This window comes from Macrotis lagotis, chromosome 1 (assembly GCF_037893015.1).
Source record: "Macrotis lagotis isolate mMagLag1 chromosome 1, bilby.v1.9.chrom.fasta, whole genome shotgun sequence".
Taxonomy (NCBI): domain Eukaryota; kingdom Metazoa; phylum Chordata; class Mammalia; order Peramelemorphia; family Peramelidae; genus Macrotis; species Macrotis lagotis.
The window spans coordinates 909,334,851-909,350,962 of record NC_133658.1 but is presented as its reverse complement, the minus strand read 5'-3'; the positions used below and the strand labels follow the sequence as shown (position 1 = coordinate 909,350,962).

The 16,112-nt window shown below is 42.4% G+C and overlaps 1 protein-coding gene across 4 annotated transcripts; it reads right to left on the bottom strand.

Annotated features, from left to right (window-relative positions):
- Positions 1 to 1,135: 1,135 nt before the first annotated feature.
- LOC141509722 (sialic acid-binding Ig-like lectin 10) lies at positions 1,136 to 16,027 on the bottom strand. Of its 4 annotated transcripts, none has more exons than XM_074219460.1 (11): positions 15,563 to 16,026; positions 14,879 to 15,256; positions 11,787 to 12,071; positions 11,025 to 11,072; positions 10,609 to 10,863; positions 10,137 to 10,184; positions 7,352 to 7,612; positions 7,036 to 7,266; positions 6,395 to 6,488; positions 6,188 to 6,284; positions 1,139 to 1,523 (listed from the first exon to the last, which is right to left on the bottom strand). In XM_074219460.1, the coding sequence occupies exons 1-11, from the start codon at positions 15,606 to 15,608 to the stop codon at positions 1,335 to 1,337; spliced, it is 1,932 nt and encodes a 643-aa protein (XP_074075561.1). In that variant the 5' UTR covers positions 15,609 to 16,026; the 3' UTR covers positions 1,139 to 1,334. The 4 variants fall into 4 exon arrangements, with proteins under 4 accessions (XP_074075563.1, XP_074075561.1, XP_074075562.1 ...); XM_074219461.1 differs by having other exon boundaries at positions 7,084 to 7,266; XM_074219459.1 differs by having other exon boundaries at positions 1,142 to 1,523; positions 6,982 to 7,266.
- Positions 16,028 to 16,112: the final 85 nt, after the last annotated feature.

Sequence of the window (16,112 nt, the reverse complement as noted above, 5' to 3'; positions counted from 1 at the left end):
ATGTGGACTAACCCATCAGCCAGAAGTCAACAGCATGTAGTCCTGCCAGACCTAGACTGGACCCCAGCTGCTAAGTGACCTTGAACATACAGCTCAACTGGAACAGACAGGCCTAAAAAGGAGGGAATGCAAATTTAACCTTCCATGTCTGGGAGAATGCAGCCCAGGCCGGTCAGAGAAATAACTCCCTCACCCACAGTGACATATCTTGAATCCAACTTCAAAAGGACCCTCTAAATAAAGACTAGACTTGGAGGCACTATAATACTAGTTGCCTCAGCCTTATGAGATCATTTGCCACTGTTCTCTAAGAGGATGCCCATTCTTCTACTCTCTTTAGGGACTGTGAATAAGTGAGAGAATGGACCCCTGATTAGGGAGGAGGAGAGGATTCTAACTACTGATTTTGCTTTGCCATGCTCTTACCTTGCCTTGATTTTTAAAAAAAAGAGTCTACTGAGTCATTTTTTGAGGGGAGATGCATTTATGAGAGTATCTGAGTTTGAGTTAGGAAGATGGTCTTTCATGAATTTCCATTAGAACCCCAAGAGGAGTAGCTGTTACTGATTTCTGGATCCAAACTAATGGAGCCAGTGTGCGTGGAAAGGGAACCCAGTGAGGAATGTTCTATTTGTAAGTGTGCATGATGCATCTCGATGGAAGAAAAACTGGACCAGGGACTATTTCATTTGTTAACTGTCTCCAGTGCATAGCACAGCACCTGGAACACAATAGGGGCTGAATAAGAGCTGTTTGCTTGTTGAATTGCTGACGGGCTGATGTTAGGAAAAACAACCAATCAGAATAGCCTAAAAGTGGAATTGGCTACCTTGGGAGGGAGGAAGCTCCTCTCCCTAACTGGAAGGTCTCCAGAGAAAATCTGGTTTCTTATTTTGGAGGATTATTGAAGAGAGAATTCCCATTCTGAGAGTTTGGATGAAATAGGCTCTGAAGTTCCTCCCAATGCTGATACTCCACATTCTAATAATCTTTCCTGTTCTGATTGTCTAAGTTCTAAGCTTCCTCCCACATTTCACATTGTGTGTCTTGAGGACCTACCCAAGGAGGCTAGCTCAGATAAGCAAACCTTTGTCCCCTTGAGAAGTTTTCACTTGAGAACAGGACATGATTGCCTTGAAAATATTTCCTCTACTTCCCCATTTCTCTAGGGTCCTCTTCCTTTCCTCCTGCATTTAGGGGAAGCGAATATCTCTGGTGTCAGAGTATCTCAGGACCAACAGATCAGAGCAAAGAAGCATCTGAGGCTCAGCTTCAGACAGAATGAGCACCTTCAGGCATAGAGTGCATTCTCTTTATTTCTGACCTCACCCATTTCACCTCAGACCAGAATTTGTTGCACCCTCTTTAGCCCCAGAGCAAAACTTGATCTCTGAGTACTCCGTGTGTGTCTCTTGGTTCTTCACATTGGGACTTCTGAAGTTAAGTGAGGCATAATGCAGTTCATCAGGTGGGTTTGGAATGACTGGGTCAGGTGGAGGTGGTTGGAGGACTCTTCGCTGATTCTGTAGGGAAAAGATCCATCGTGAGTCTGGGATGCTGGAAGTCCTAGCTTGACTGTGGTTTGGAAAAAAGATTGTCATGGCTAGGAAGTAGGGAATCTTCCTTTTTGGGCAAGTAGGTGTCATTCACGTGGTAAATATCTACCAGATGGATCTGGGGTAATCCTGGGCTAGGGGTCAGGAGGGTTTAAGTTTAAACTTTGCCTCTAATTCTATGAATAAACTCCCCCTATAAGACCTCATTTTTCTAGTCCTAAAAATGAGAATGTGTGGAAACTGATTATCCCTAAACCCATGTCTCTCTATGTTTGTCTTCTCATAGAGGCTGGTTCTTCTATAAAAATAACTATTCATATATTAAAGTCTGACAGATGAGCTACAAATGCAGTCTCATAGGATCTCTTAACCCTCTTGGGTAAGCATTAGAGGTATTAGTGCCTCAGTTTTGCAGATAATGACATGGAGGCTCTGCAAGGTGTGCAGGGTGGGGTAGGGGTTGGGCTAGTTGTTTTGGCCATCCTTACATAACCAGAAAGTTTTAGAAGATAGTAGAGGCAGCTAAGTGGCAAAGTGGATAGAGCATCAATCCTGATGTCCAGAGGACTTGAGTTCAATTTCAGTCCCTGAAAACTGACTGTTTGTGTGACCTTGGACAAGGCCCTTAAATCTAAATGCCTTGACAAAAATAGTTTTCTCTGAATCAAAATGTGGATAACTCCAGGATGAGGTTACTCTGGCAAGGTGCAGCTGCAGTAGAGAATGTCCGAGAGCATGGCCTTGGGTAATCCCCTAGCTCTCTAAATCTCCATTTCCCCTGATATAAATAAAACAATGGATTATGTCATATATATGTATATATATATATACATATATATATACATATATATGTATTTATATGTAAGATCTTTGAGTTTAATTCACACCTTTGAAAAATGAATGAGATGGAAGTAGGTGGTTTCTAAGGCTCTGCTAATAACTGCTTTTGTGACCTTGGATAAGTCATTCTCCCTCTCTTGACATTTTGTAAAATGTGGGGACTGGATCATTTGTTCTCTCCCAGGTCTAAAGCCTATAAAAGCTGAGTTGAGATCATTTTCCTCTCTGGACCTCAGACTCACCCTTTATAAAATTGAAGAGGGATTGATATTGTGACATTTAAAGTTCTTTCCTTCTCTTTTGGAAAGCCACAGCTGGATCTTGACAAGAATGCTGAATTTAGAACCGAATGACCTTAAAACTGAATCACCTAAAGAGAAAATAACCTTGGTATTTCCCCTCTTTCAAACTCAGTTCCATTGTCTGTGGAATGGGGAATTCCAAGCAGCTGATCTCTGAGGGTCTTTCTACTCCTGAATCCATGATTCTGGATGAGGCAGTCAATGGAGGTGTATGATTCACATCCTTGCCAATGGACAGAATTATGGCAAGAAGGAGATGGGTGTGGGCAGCTTGGTGGTGCCTTGGAGTCAGTAGGACCCAAGTTCAAATCCGGCCTCAGACACTTAATAATTACCTAGTTGTGTGACAGTGGGCACCTTGCCTTGCAAAAATTAAAAAAAAAATGAAGGTGATAAGTGGAGCCAAGTAAGCTACAGCTTAGAGAGGACAGAACACAGGTTTTCAGGACTGTAAAGAAGCCAAGACAACACCTGGTTCAAATTGAACATTTTTATTTTTTAAGGTTTTTTTTGCAAGACAATGGGGTTAAGTACATTGCCCAAGGCCACACAGCTAGGTAATTATTAACTGTCTGAGGCTGGATTTGAACTCAGGTACCAACTATCTATTTTTCAATGAGAAAACTGAGGCTTAGAAAACGAAAAGGACATGCCCTCCACCTTCTTTCCTTGAATTCCATTCTTAACTAGCTTTAAATTTGATTGCTCAGTGTACTCATTCTCTCCAACACCACCCATCTTCCAGCTTCCGAATCTAATGGCTTCTCCTTTGTCAGAGCTCCAGATCAAGGAGAAAAGAATGCAAGCAGCCAGAAAGAAAAAAAAATCAATTATCATGGAATCACAGTCAAGATAGCACAAGATTTAGCAGCTTCTTCCTTAAGGGATTGTAGGAATGTGATATTCCAGAAGACAAAAACCTTGGATTACAACCAAGATTCAATCACCCAGGAAAACTGAACATATTCTTTCAGGGGAAAAAGATGGACATTCAGTGATATAGAGGGTCTTTCAAACGTTCCTAATGAATAGACCAGAGCTAAACAGACAATTTAATCTTCAAGTATGAGAGTTGAGTGAAGCATAAAATGGCAAATAGGAAAGGCCAATCATAAGGAACTTAAGGATGTTGAAATGCTTATGTTCTAGAAGGCAAAGATGATATTGATAATTCATATGGAATTTCTCATTTATTAGAAGTTAGAAGGAGTGTATATCCATAGGACACAGGTGGAAGCTGAATATGAAGGAACACTATATTCCAAAGATGGAGTTAAGGGCTAACAGGAACATACTGGGACAAAAGAAAGGTGGGAGAATGGGATAAGTGAAGTGTTTGAGGGTGAAGAGAGGGAAAGTGGGTGAACCTTCCTCTCCTCTAAATTGGTGCATAGAAGGAATAACATGCATACTCAATTGGGTATAGGAATTCATCTTACCCTGGAGGAATGTAGGAAGGGAAAGGGTGGGGAGAAAGGGGTCACTGATGCAAGGTAGGGCAGATTATGGGAGGGGACAGTAAGAAACAAAAAACTTTCTGAGGAAGGTCAGGACAAAAGGACAGAGGTTAGAATAAATGGGGTAGGGTAATAGGATCAAGGAAAATACATTTAGCCATATTATTGTAGGGGAGGGGGAATATTGAAAAAAGTTTTTCCTAAAAAAGACATCCTTTCTCAAATATAGAGAACTGAATTGAATTGATAAAAAACAAAAGCCATTCCCCAATTGATAAATGAACAATAGACACAACAGTTTTCATATGAGGTTATTAAGGATAGCGATGGCCATGTTTTATAAAATGGCCTGACTCACTCTTGATTGGAGAAATGTAAATTCGAATAATTCTGAGGTATTTTCTCACACTTTTTAGACCGGCCAACAGGAAATTAAAGGAAAATGATAAATATTGGTGGTATGTAAGGGAAATGATACATTAATATACTGAAGGAAGAGTCGTGAAACGATTCTGCATATTCTCTGACTTAGCAGTGCCACTACTAGGTCTCTATTCTGGAAGAGGTGGAAAACAGGAAGGAAAAGAACTTATATATACAAGAATATTATAGCAACTCTTTTCCATTGTCAAGAAAGTGGAAACTGAGGAAAATCACTTAGGGAATGACTGAAGAAACTGTGTTTTGTGATTATGATAGAATGTGATTCTGCCATAAGAAATGATGAGCAGAATGCTCTCAGTAAAAAGAGGAAAGACTTGCATGAGTAGACACAGTGGGAAATGTACTGTATACAAAGTAAAAACAACATGGCAGGATGATCAGCTGTGAGTAACTTAGCTTTTCCCAGCAATGCTGTGACTCAAGAGAACTCTGAAGAACCTATGATAAAGAATGCTCTCCATTCCCAGAGAGAGGGCTGATGGCTTCTAAATAAAGATTGAAGCATATCTGTTTAGCTTCATTTTTTTAGTTTTTGCAAGACAATGGGCTTAAGTGGCTTGTCCAAGGCCACACAGCTAGGTAATTACTAAGTGTCTGAGAAGGATTTGAACTCAGGTACTCCTGACTCCAGGTCGGTTGCTCTATCCACTGCACCACCTAGCTGCCCCAACTTCATTTTTCTTGAGGATTCTTTTTTGAGGCATGACTCAAATTTTTAACCACTATTAAATAATGTTCTTTCTCAATGAAAAGAGGTGGTTAGAGTGGGGAGAAGAGAAAGAATTCAAAATTCAAAGTTTTACAAAATGAATGTTAAAACCTGTTTTAGATGTAAATGGGGAAAATAAAATTCTACATATATATATATATATATATATATATACATATATTTATAATAAGAATGGTTAAAAAAATACCCTGTGTTTCCCTTCAATTCCCAAGGCAGGAACTTTATCTCCCAAGGGGCTTTTCTGGATTCCTCCCAGTAAATCATATTCTTATTTTTGCAAATTACTTTGTACAGATTTTATATGCAAAATAGATGAAATAAGATCTTCCATAGTAATCCTGTTGATTCTTTTCCCCTTCACTTAGTAGCATGAAGGACTATTTTTTTCTCTATTTCACCATTCACAAAACGAAGCAAAGCACATGGTTCATCTTTTCATCTTTGGGATGAAACTTGTTATTTTGTCTGCATAGCTAACAAGCTTCTCATGGGGCTGTTACTACAGTCATAAGAATCTGCACCTGTTCTAAAACCAACCTGTACTGTCCTGGGTCAGTGAGTTGATGAAGCAATCTGCCTGAGACCACACAACCAATCTGTCTCTCTGAAACCAGCCCACAGGCCTTTCCTCCAAGCAGTCTCAGATTACGTCTCACACATAGCACTGTTTCATCAAATGCTCACCGAACTGATTGAAGCCATTCCATATCCATCATTGCACACATAATGGAATTGAGGTACAGATTTGGGGAAGAGACAAGATAGTCTCATAACCAGTATGTGTCAGAGTTCATTCACAGATTTAACATGAAGTTTGATGGGAAGTAGGGATTTCAGTACCAGGGATAGCTCACTCACCACATCCAGATTAACATAGTCCTCTTCCATGTTGTTCTGGGAACCTGCGACCTCTAATACTTCTGGCTCTATCTCCTTCTTCCTCAGAAACTTCTTACTGAAGAAACAAGCCCAGCATTCTGTCAAGGTGTCTGATCAAACACTCTTCTGACCCTTCCAGAAGCCCCCCCCTCCAATTTTTTTTCCCAGCTCCTATACCCCACTCACTAAGTGAGCATAAGGCAGAAAATGAGAAGGCCAGTGATCCCAGTTCCCAAAAGTGCCCCTTTGAAGAATGTGAGGTCAGCTGTCCTTGTTCTATCTGCAAAAATACAAGATTGGATTGAGTGGCTGTCCTGGTATTCAGCTGGCCTGTCTACAGCCTCCATCCCCCACCCTGTTTTTCTCCTATTTTGTTAAAGCGTCAAGATTTTTAAAAAAATGTTCTTTGTAATTTCCTTGTATCACTATTTTTAAAAAAGAGGAAATTGTGACTAGAAAAGTAAAGGAACTAGCCAGGGTCAGGCAGCTGGTCAGTAACTGAGCTTAGAAGATTAGTCACAAAGTAGTCTTTCTAACTCTTCGGATAAGCTGCCACTGCTTTCTAAATCTATGATTCCAGACCCCTCAGGCATTCTTTGTCATAGATTCAGCTTGGTTATTAGCATGTAGAGAGCCACCCCCTTCCCATGTATTTTCCTGATTCTGTTCCCATCCCTGGATTTCTCTTCCCCTAATCCTCTTGCTTCCCTGGAAACTGAACCCAGATCCCATCCCCTGATGGATGCAGGCTTCTCACCCTTATAGAACCCCACCTGACACTATCAGGACAATGACACTGTGAACCCCATGCTGGTTCCTCCCCTCACACCGGAGGTTGAGGTCAAGGTCCCACTTTTCCTTCAGGATCAGGCTACCATTGGTCCAGGCTCCAGAGTTGGTAGACTTCATCTGGAGGATGTCATGGGTCCTATTGTCTTCCACTCTTCTCTCCCCCACCCACCAGATCAAAGATGGGCTGGGCTCTGCCTGAATAGAACAGGTACAGAGTAAGCCTTCATCAGTCCTTGAGCAAATGGTGTTGAACAGCCTGGGAGGGTCTGTGGGGAAGGGGATGAATAGGGATTAGAACAGTTCACTCTCTGACCTTCTAGGAGAATCCTGTAGCCAGACCCTTGCACTCACACTGCACAGAGAGATTCAGGGAGATGTGCTTGGTCCCCCACTCATTCTGAACATGGCAGGTGTACTCCCCTCCATCCTCTGCCTGGACATGGGACAATTCTAGATACAGCATCCCAGGAGAGGAGCGAAGGGAAGAGTTCAGGGCTTGGCTCCCCCTGGTCCAGCTCATGTCAGCAGGGGGACTACTGTCAGCAGTACACTCCAGGCACAAGGACTCTCCCACCAGGACCACCAGAGATGAGAAAATTTCCATGATAGCACCTGAAAAGATCATAGAAGTGAAGACAAAATCAGAACAAAACTTAGAATTCCTTCAGTTCAAGTCCCTTCTTTCTTTACTGAGGCCTAGGAGCAGGCAGTGACATTCCCAAGATCATGAAGTTTCAGAATCTCTGAGTCAGAGGGGACCTCCATCACCTTCAGTCTACCACACTCTAAAGCAAGAACTCTCCCTATCAAATCATCAAGAATGGGTCATCCAATTTCTGCTCAAAATGCCCTAGGGAGGGGGTGTAACACATCTCTAGGTAAGCCACTCCAAATTTGGATAATGCTAATTATTTCCCCTCCCTTTATATTAAATCATAACTGGTTTATGAACTCTGGCCCTTTCCCGTCTCCTAGGGGAGCGCCCCTCAATCACAGGTAGTGAGTCCCCCTCCCCCACGGAGAATTCTCCTTTTCAGCCTAAATTTTCTCAGGTCCTTCATTCCTTCAAATAGCCTTCCTATGTCATGAACTGGTGAACACTTAAGACATCTCACCTGACTTTCCCTGGATGCAATGTAGCCTACTTATGTTCTTTCTAAACTGGGAAACCCAGAAATGACTAGACCTCTTCTTCCTAGAAGCTTATCTCCCAATTCAGGCCAAGATTGCATTAGGTAATTGGGGCCTGACACATTAAACTGTTAAACTGCTCACTCAGAGTGAGATTACAAGATCAAAAGAAAGAGAATAAACTTCTGTATAGCCCCTACTCTATGCTTAGGCAGATTTTATGAATATAAAATCTCATTTGATCCTCACCGCAACCCTGGAAGTAGGTACTGTTATTGCCACTTTATAGTTGAAGAACTGAGACAAACAGGTTCAGGGACTTGCCAGGGAGAAACTTGTCAGTGTCTCAGGCCAAATTGGAACTCAATTCTTCCTAACTCTGGTTCCTGTTGTCCCTCCATTACCTTGTCTAACTACCTATAACTGCACCAAGAATCCCAAATCACTTTCAGAAAAATTGCCATCCCAAAGGCTTTTTGCCCTTTTATCTCTTATGTTTGATTGTTAATAAATGAGTCCTTCAGGGTCATTTCACATCATAACCATCAGCCAAGCTACTGTCTTTCCCTCCCTGATGTTTATCATCTGGAAGCTTAGTCAGGTATCCCTGAAGTCTTTGTCCAAGTCATGGACAGAAATGTTTCATAGCAGAAGGTCAACCGCAGAACCAGGCTTGGAGCCCAAGTCCTGGGATTCTACATTCAGGGTGCATGAGAGGGGAAACGTAGATGTCTTGTTTGTCTGTCCCTCCATTCAGAAAACCCATTCCCAAACTTGTTTTGAGAAACACACTCACACATGTTCACAATACCCATGCAAACACACAAACACATATATACTGACAAAACACACTTACAAATGCATTAACGAACACCCTCAAGCTCACATACAAACACACATATGCATATACACATGCACACAATATGATTATTTATACACACAAACACTCATCAACATGTGTTCACTATAGACAGACAGTCACACACACATTCACTTTCATACACACAGACGGCATCGCACACATCCATGCACACCCACAAACATTCACACACTGATGCACAGAAGCATCCACATACAATCACACATTTATGTCCATAAATTCACACTTACTCTCACGTGCACTCACACACTTATTTGCAACCACTCTCATACAAACTCATACTTATTTTACATGTCCTTACACATATACAAATTTACACATAAAATACAAAATCAGAGGTGCACATATACACAAATATACAATACATACACACATGTATAGACACACTCACATACATTCACATACATAAGGAGACATAAATCACACACATTCACAGTTATGACATAAACACACACTCACTCACATTCATCCACACATGTGAGCAGACATAAATCACATATATTCAACAGTTATGATATAAACACACACTCAGTCACATACACTCACACACATGAGAAGACATAAATCACACACATTCATACAGTTATGACATTAACACATACTCACTCACATGCACTCACACACATGAGCAGATATAAATCACACACATTCACACAGTTGTGACATAAACACACACTCATTCATGTACATTCATTCACATACATGAGCAGACATAAATCACAAACATTCACACAGTTATGACAAAAATACACACTCACACACTCACACACATGAGCAGACATAAATCACACACATTCACAATTATGACATAAGCACACACTCACACTCACACACATGAGTAGACATAAATCACACACATCCACAGTTAACATAAATACACACTCACATACAGTCACACAGAAGAAATCACACATTCACACAGTTATGTACATAAACACACACTCACTCATATACAAACACACATAAAACATCCTCACAGATACACCCACGTATACACACATATCCCCTTACACACTTATACATACACCCACTTACACACTTATGCACACACACAAACATATCCTCATAGATGCAAATGCACACACTCCCACACAAATAGACACACTTACATATCCCTCCCTGTACCTGTTCTGTTGGGCCACAAGGCTCTGACCTTCAGGTTCTCTGGGGCATCTGTAAGAGACAGGGAGTTGGCTTTAGCGGGAAGACTGATGATCAACTGGTGATGAGGCAGGCAAACACTGTCACTCAAAGAGCCCAGCCTTCAGGAAACAGCGATTTTAATAATATCCATCTAACTCCTCCCTACCACCAAACCTTTCAGGGATGTAGTGCTATGTTATTCACCACCCCTCCCCCTTTTTACAGATGAGGATAAGGGAGATGACTTGTTCAGGGATTTACAATGAGGAAGAAGTAGAGTGAAAATCTTTAAAAAGGTCTTCTGATTCCAGGTTCAAACTTTTCCCCTTCTTATTACCCAAACACCACCCACCAGTCTCTCCAATCCCCCACTCACACCCCCAGGAGAGATTAAACCCAAACTTCCAGGCTCCTCAATCAATGTACCCCTCCCCCTTGAAATGACATGACTCACAAATCACAGAGAGGTTCAAGGTGGCATGCAAGGTGTCCACCCTGTACTGAGCTTGGCATCTGTACTCCCCCCCATCCTTTACTCCCAGCCGGGGCAGATGGAGGAACAAAATCCCAGTACTTGAGGGCCCGGAGGACAGCACCACCTGGCCCCCATGGGACCAACTCAGAAAGGCAGGAGGGTTGCTGTCAGCTTGGCAAAGCAATCTCAAGGACTCATTCTTCAGGATAGTGTGATTTAATGAGGACTTCAAGCCTGGACAGAGAGGGGAGGAGGGGGCCGAGGGAGGGAGGAAGAAAGGGGGGAGGAAGAGTGAAGGACATCATGATCTTTGTAACTTTTCCATTGAAGCTGAGAAAACCAGTGTCCCCATAGCCCCAAGGTCTCTCCTCCCCACATCCCTGCCTCCTCCTTACCTCTTTCCTGTTCCCAATCAGCACTGATTCCGAAGGTCTTTATAGGATCTACAACAAAAATATGGCACTATTGGCACTCTTCTCACCCCCTGTGATGAGCACACACACACACATACACACACACACACACACACAAAAACACAAACAAGGAAACTAAAAACTATAGAGGACTACTCCACATCTGCAAACAATTTCCTTGCAGTAGCCCCAGATGGTGGGGAAAGGATTATCATACCCATCATCTAGAAGAGAATGTTGAGGCTCAGAGAGTCGCTATCTAGCCCAGGGCTACCAGAATGGACTTTCCAGGCTGCAGAGGCGCTGTAGAGATGTCCATCCTCCATTTGCAGAGGACTAAACTGAAGCCAAGGGGAATCAGACACCAATTCCAGGTAGATGGTGTTGACTCTGACTCTCCTTTCCTCTGGGATCCTGGGAGAGTCCGTCTGCCCCCTTCTGAGCCTTCATCCCTCCTAGGCAACCCGCAGAGGAGGGAGTGGGCATGGATGCTCCAGAGACTCTCCATGTTGGCACAGAGCCCTCTCATAAAGTGATGAGCCCGTGGATTGGGCTGAACAAGACTTAGAGGGGATTCAAACTCAGGGCTCTTGACTCCAAGACCTGCATATATTCCTCCCCTTATGCTCCCCAGTGACTCCCACTTTCCAGGAGATCCTGGGATTCTTCTCAGCCTTAGATTTCCCTTCGACCCCTTGACTGAGGTGACGTTCTTACTCCCTGCTCCCCCTCCCCATCACTCACAGGCCACATTGAGCTGGACTGTTGTCTCTGTGTGAGCTCCAGAACCAGGAAAGGTCATCTGGCAGGTGAGGTCGGAGCCATGGTCCTCAGGTCTTGGGCTGAGGGTCAACTCAGAGAAATAGGGAGTCTTTTGACTAGGTACCAATCTGGAGAAAGCAGCCCCTCTCCAGGAGAAGATGGGGGGTGTTCCCTCCCCACAGACCCAGGGGGCTGCACACATGAGTTTCACGGAGGTCTTAGGCTCCAGGATACCTGGAATATAGATGTCTGGCTTCTCAATCAGATCTGGGGAAGAAGAAAAAGGATGAGCCAGACCCTGGAGCAGGAACCCCAGGGCATCTCATCAGTTAATAGTCCAAGGACCAGGACTGTCCCAAAAAATAGGAGCTCACTAGAGTCAAGTGTAAAATTTTCAGGGTCACCATTTGTGCCCCAGAAATTGACAAACCTTATAAATAGGGAGCTGATTTGTTTTATTGTCTACATTAAAAACAATGGGGAAATTATCACTGCAGATTAATTTTTTAAATTTATTTAGCTTTTTAATTTTCCCCAACTGCACGTAAAAGAAATTTTGACATTCATTTTTAAAACTTTGAGTTCCAAACTCTCTCTCTTCCTCTCCCTGCACCCTACTCATTAAGAAAGCAATTTCAATTTAAGTTATACAATTATAGTATTGCAAAACATATTCCCATATTTTTCATATTGTGAAAGAAAACATTGATCAAAAAATCAAGAAAATAATGTAAAAAATTTATAGTATTCTTCAATCAGTATTTAAACATCATCACTTCTTTCGCTGGAGATGGACAGAATTCTTCATCAGAGTTCAGAGATATCTTGGATCATTGTATTCCTGAAAATAGCTAAATCATTCACAGCTGATCTCACGATATTGTTATATTGAACACAACACATTTCACTTGGCATCAGTTCATGAGTCTTGCCCAGTCCCCCCCCCCCCCAACATTTGTCCTTCCCCTTTTCTGTCCTATTAGACAATCAAATGCCTTAGAGGAAGTATCTCAGAATTATTTCAATTTGCATTTCTCCAATTCAATACTGAGTTAGAGCATCTGCTCATATAACTATTGATAGCTGTGATCATATTTCTTGATCCTTTATCATTTGGGCATCCCATCTTTATAAATGTGACTCAGTTCTCTATATCTTTTGAGAAATGAGATCTTGATCAAAGAAACTTTCTTCAAAAATTTTTCACGGTTATGCCTTCTAAATGTATTTCCCTCCATTCCCCCCCCCTTATTCTATTCTCTCCTTTAATCCCATCTCTCCTCCAAAGTGTTTTGCTTCTAACTACCACCTCTTTCAATTTGCCCTGCTTTCTGTCCTACCCTACCCCTTCTCTTATCCTCTTCCTCTCCTACTTTCCACTAAGATAAGAATGATTTCTATTCCCAATCACCTGTGTATGTTATTCCCTCTTTGGCCTGTTGTGATGAAAGTAAGATTCACTCACTCCCTACCACTTAGCCCATCTTCCCCTGAATTGTAAAAGCCTTTTCTTGCCTGTTTTATGTGAGATAATTTACCCTGTTCTATTCCTCCCTTTCCCTTTCTCCCAGGATATTCCTCTTCTCACACCATAATTTCATTCTTCCTTCATATTCAGCTCACATCTGTGCCCCCCTGTCTATGTATACTCCTAACTGCTATAATAATGAGAAAGTTTTTTGAACTACAAGTATCATCTTCCTATGTAGGAATGTAAACAGTTTTATCTTATTAAGTCCCTTATGATTTCCCTCTCCTGATTATCTTTTATATTTCTCTTGAATCCTGTTTGTGAAGTCAAATTTTCTATTTATCAAGAATACTTGAAAGTTCTCTATTTCATTAATTATCCATTTTCCCCTGAAAAATTACACTCCCTTTTGCTGTGTAGGTGATTTTTCATCCCTTAATTTATTTTTAAGTTTTTGCAAGGCAAATGGGGTTAAGTGGTTTGCCCAAGGCCACACAGCTAGGTAATTATTGAGTGTCTGAGGCCGGATTTGAACTTAAGTATTCCTGACTCCAGGGCTGGTGCTCTATCCACTGTGCCACCTAGCTGCCCCCTCTGTAGGTGATTTTTGGTTGTAATCCTAACTCATTTACTTTCCAGAATATTATATGCCAAGTCCTCCAATCTTTTAATGAGAAGATGATAAACCTTGTATTATCTTCAAATTAGATTTGCAGATATGTCATTCTTTTTTTTTAATTCAGAGTTGGGGCAGCTAGGTGACACAGGGATAGGGTACTGGCCCTGGAGTTAGGAGGACCTGAGTTTAAATCTGGCCTCAGACACTTATTAATTGCCTAGCTGTGTGACCTTGGGCAAGTCACTTAACTCCATTGCTTTAAATAATAAATGAATAAATGAATGAGTGAATGAATGAATTCAGTGTCAAACATGGAAATATGTTTTGCATGATTCCACATCTGTAGATTATATGAAGTTGCTTTTTATGTCAGGGAACAGGAGAGAGTGAATTAAGAACTCAAAAATATTTTAAATGAGTGTTAAAAATGTAACCAGGAAAAATAAAATATTAATCAAAAAAATAACAATTCAGAGTTTGCTTGTTAAAAGGTTATCAGCACACCCAGCTCAGGACCCTGTCACTGGAATGTCCTTTCCTAGATGTCATCACTATTCCTCCCTTCCCAAGAATCTTCTACATGTCTATGTTCTGAACCACTCACCTCTACCTGTGGTTCTGTTTTGATATAGAGAAGAACCCACATTGGTGCCCCCCTCAGTTGGTAATGACCATGAGACTGTATCTCAAATACTGTTGGGCCCTGCAACATATCTGGGTACATTGCCTATACTTGATGAACTCACCCAACCCTGCCTGAGATCCCATTTCTCTGCAAAGAGAAGCCCAGAGTAGTCCTCTCCTTTTCTCCAACTTTCTCTACACTCTCCCCAGTCTTCATCTGCTTGTGTCAGCTCCTACTTGGCCAAAGGGTCTGTCTTTCCCTTCAGACATGGAGCAAAAGGAGCTTCCTAGAACAGTTCAACCCCACAAGCTCCCACTTTACTGTGCCCAGGGTCCCTTCCCAGTCCCAAGGGAGCCTACCTCTCACATCCAGCTTCACCTGATAATTTAAGTAACTGAATTTTTCTGACCCACTTTCCACACGGAAGAAGTAATATCCTCTGTCCTTTCCCTGTATATCTCTGATGCTCAGAGAGCAGTTCATGCTCTCAGGGTCCCCGACAAGGTGGAATCTTCCCAATGCCTCCTTTTCCACCTCTCTCATTTGATCATTTGTGGCCACAAGGACATCTTCATAAATTGAGAAATCTTTCTTGAACCAGTAGCCATAAATGCTGTAATAATTTCTCCGCATATTAGGATAGGTGAAGGTGCAGGGGATATAGGTGCAGAGTCCTTCCTGAACTATCCAGAGCCGTGGACCCTTCAATTCAAATCTTTCTTGTTGATACTGAGACCCTGTGGGCAGAGAGAGATAGAGATCACAACTAATTAAGCAGTTAATAAGGATGATAATCGTCACTGATATTAATGTTAACACCGTGTCCCAGGTTTTAGAGATAAAAGAGAACCTAGAAAAAAGGATAGCCATGGTGGGAAGGATTTTAAGAGAGACTTCAGTCCAGTCCCATTTTAAGATCAATGAGGAAACTGATACCCAGACATATTTCTGTGACTTGGCCAAGAGCAGGGGCAGGATCCAGGCCAGGGTCTCCTGTCCCCAAAGCCAGCCCCTGAGGGCATCCTTTCCCTGTTCCAACTCACCCTTCAAGGACCACAGCAGCAGCAGCAGCAGCAGCAGCAGCAGCATCCCTGAAGCAGAAGAGGTACAGGCTATGTCACGGCACCGTCACTCCCTGGCTCCCATGGCTTCTTCTGTCTGACCAGCTCAGTGGTTTCTGCGGAAAGCAGAAGGTGTCAGAAGGAAAAAAGGCAGGCCTCCAGTCCTGAGAATTAATGCATCGTAGCTTTAGTTGAGGCTTCTACAGGAACTGTGGCTCCTGTCTAGCCTGGTTGCTCAACCTCCCCTTCAGCCTGTCTTAGATTCTGCCCCTTCCCCTGCCCCAGCTGGGACTGGCAGAGCTGATTGACAGTGTCCAGTGTCAGGCAAGATAGATGGTGTCTGATCAGGCTTTAGCTCTGTAGAGATGGGGGTTATGGGGATGGAGCGAGAAGCAAATGAAGGGGAGAAGTCAGGTTTCTTCTTCACCACCCACCCTATGAAAAAGAGAGGAAGAGGAAGCAGAAGTGAAAGTTTCAGATGGAAATTCATGATGAATAGCCCAGGACAACAGCCCAGAGGTAGAACCATGTC

What these genes read in the sequence shown, in the direction of transcription:
- LOC141509722 (XM_074219459.1), bottom strand. Translation starts at nt 15,608, where the DNA reads ATGCTGCTGCTGCTGCTGCTGCTGCTGCTGCTGTGGTCCTTGAAGG. An exon ending in CCTGAATCTCTCTGTGCAGT is followed by an intron (nt 7,267 to 7,351) that starts GTGAGTGCAAGG and finishes CCTTCCCCACAG; the next exon opens with ACCCTCCCAGGCTGTTCAAC. An exon ending in CATTGTCCTGATAGTGTCAG is followed by an intron (nt 6,489 to 6,981) that starts GTGGGGTTCTAT and finishes GTATTTTTGCAG; the next exon opens with ATAGAACAAGGACAGCTGAC.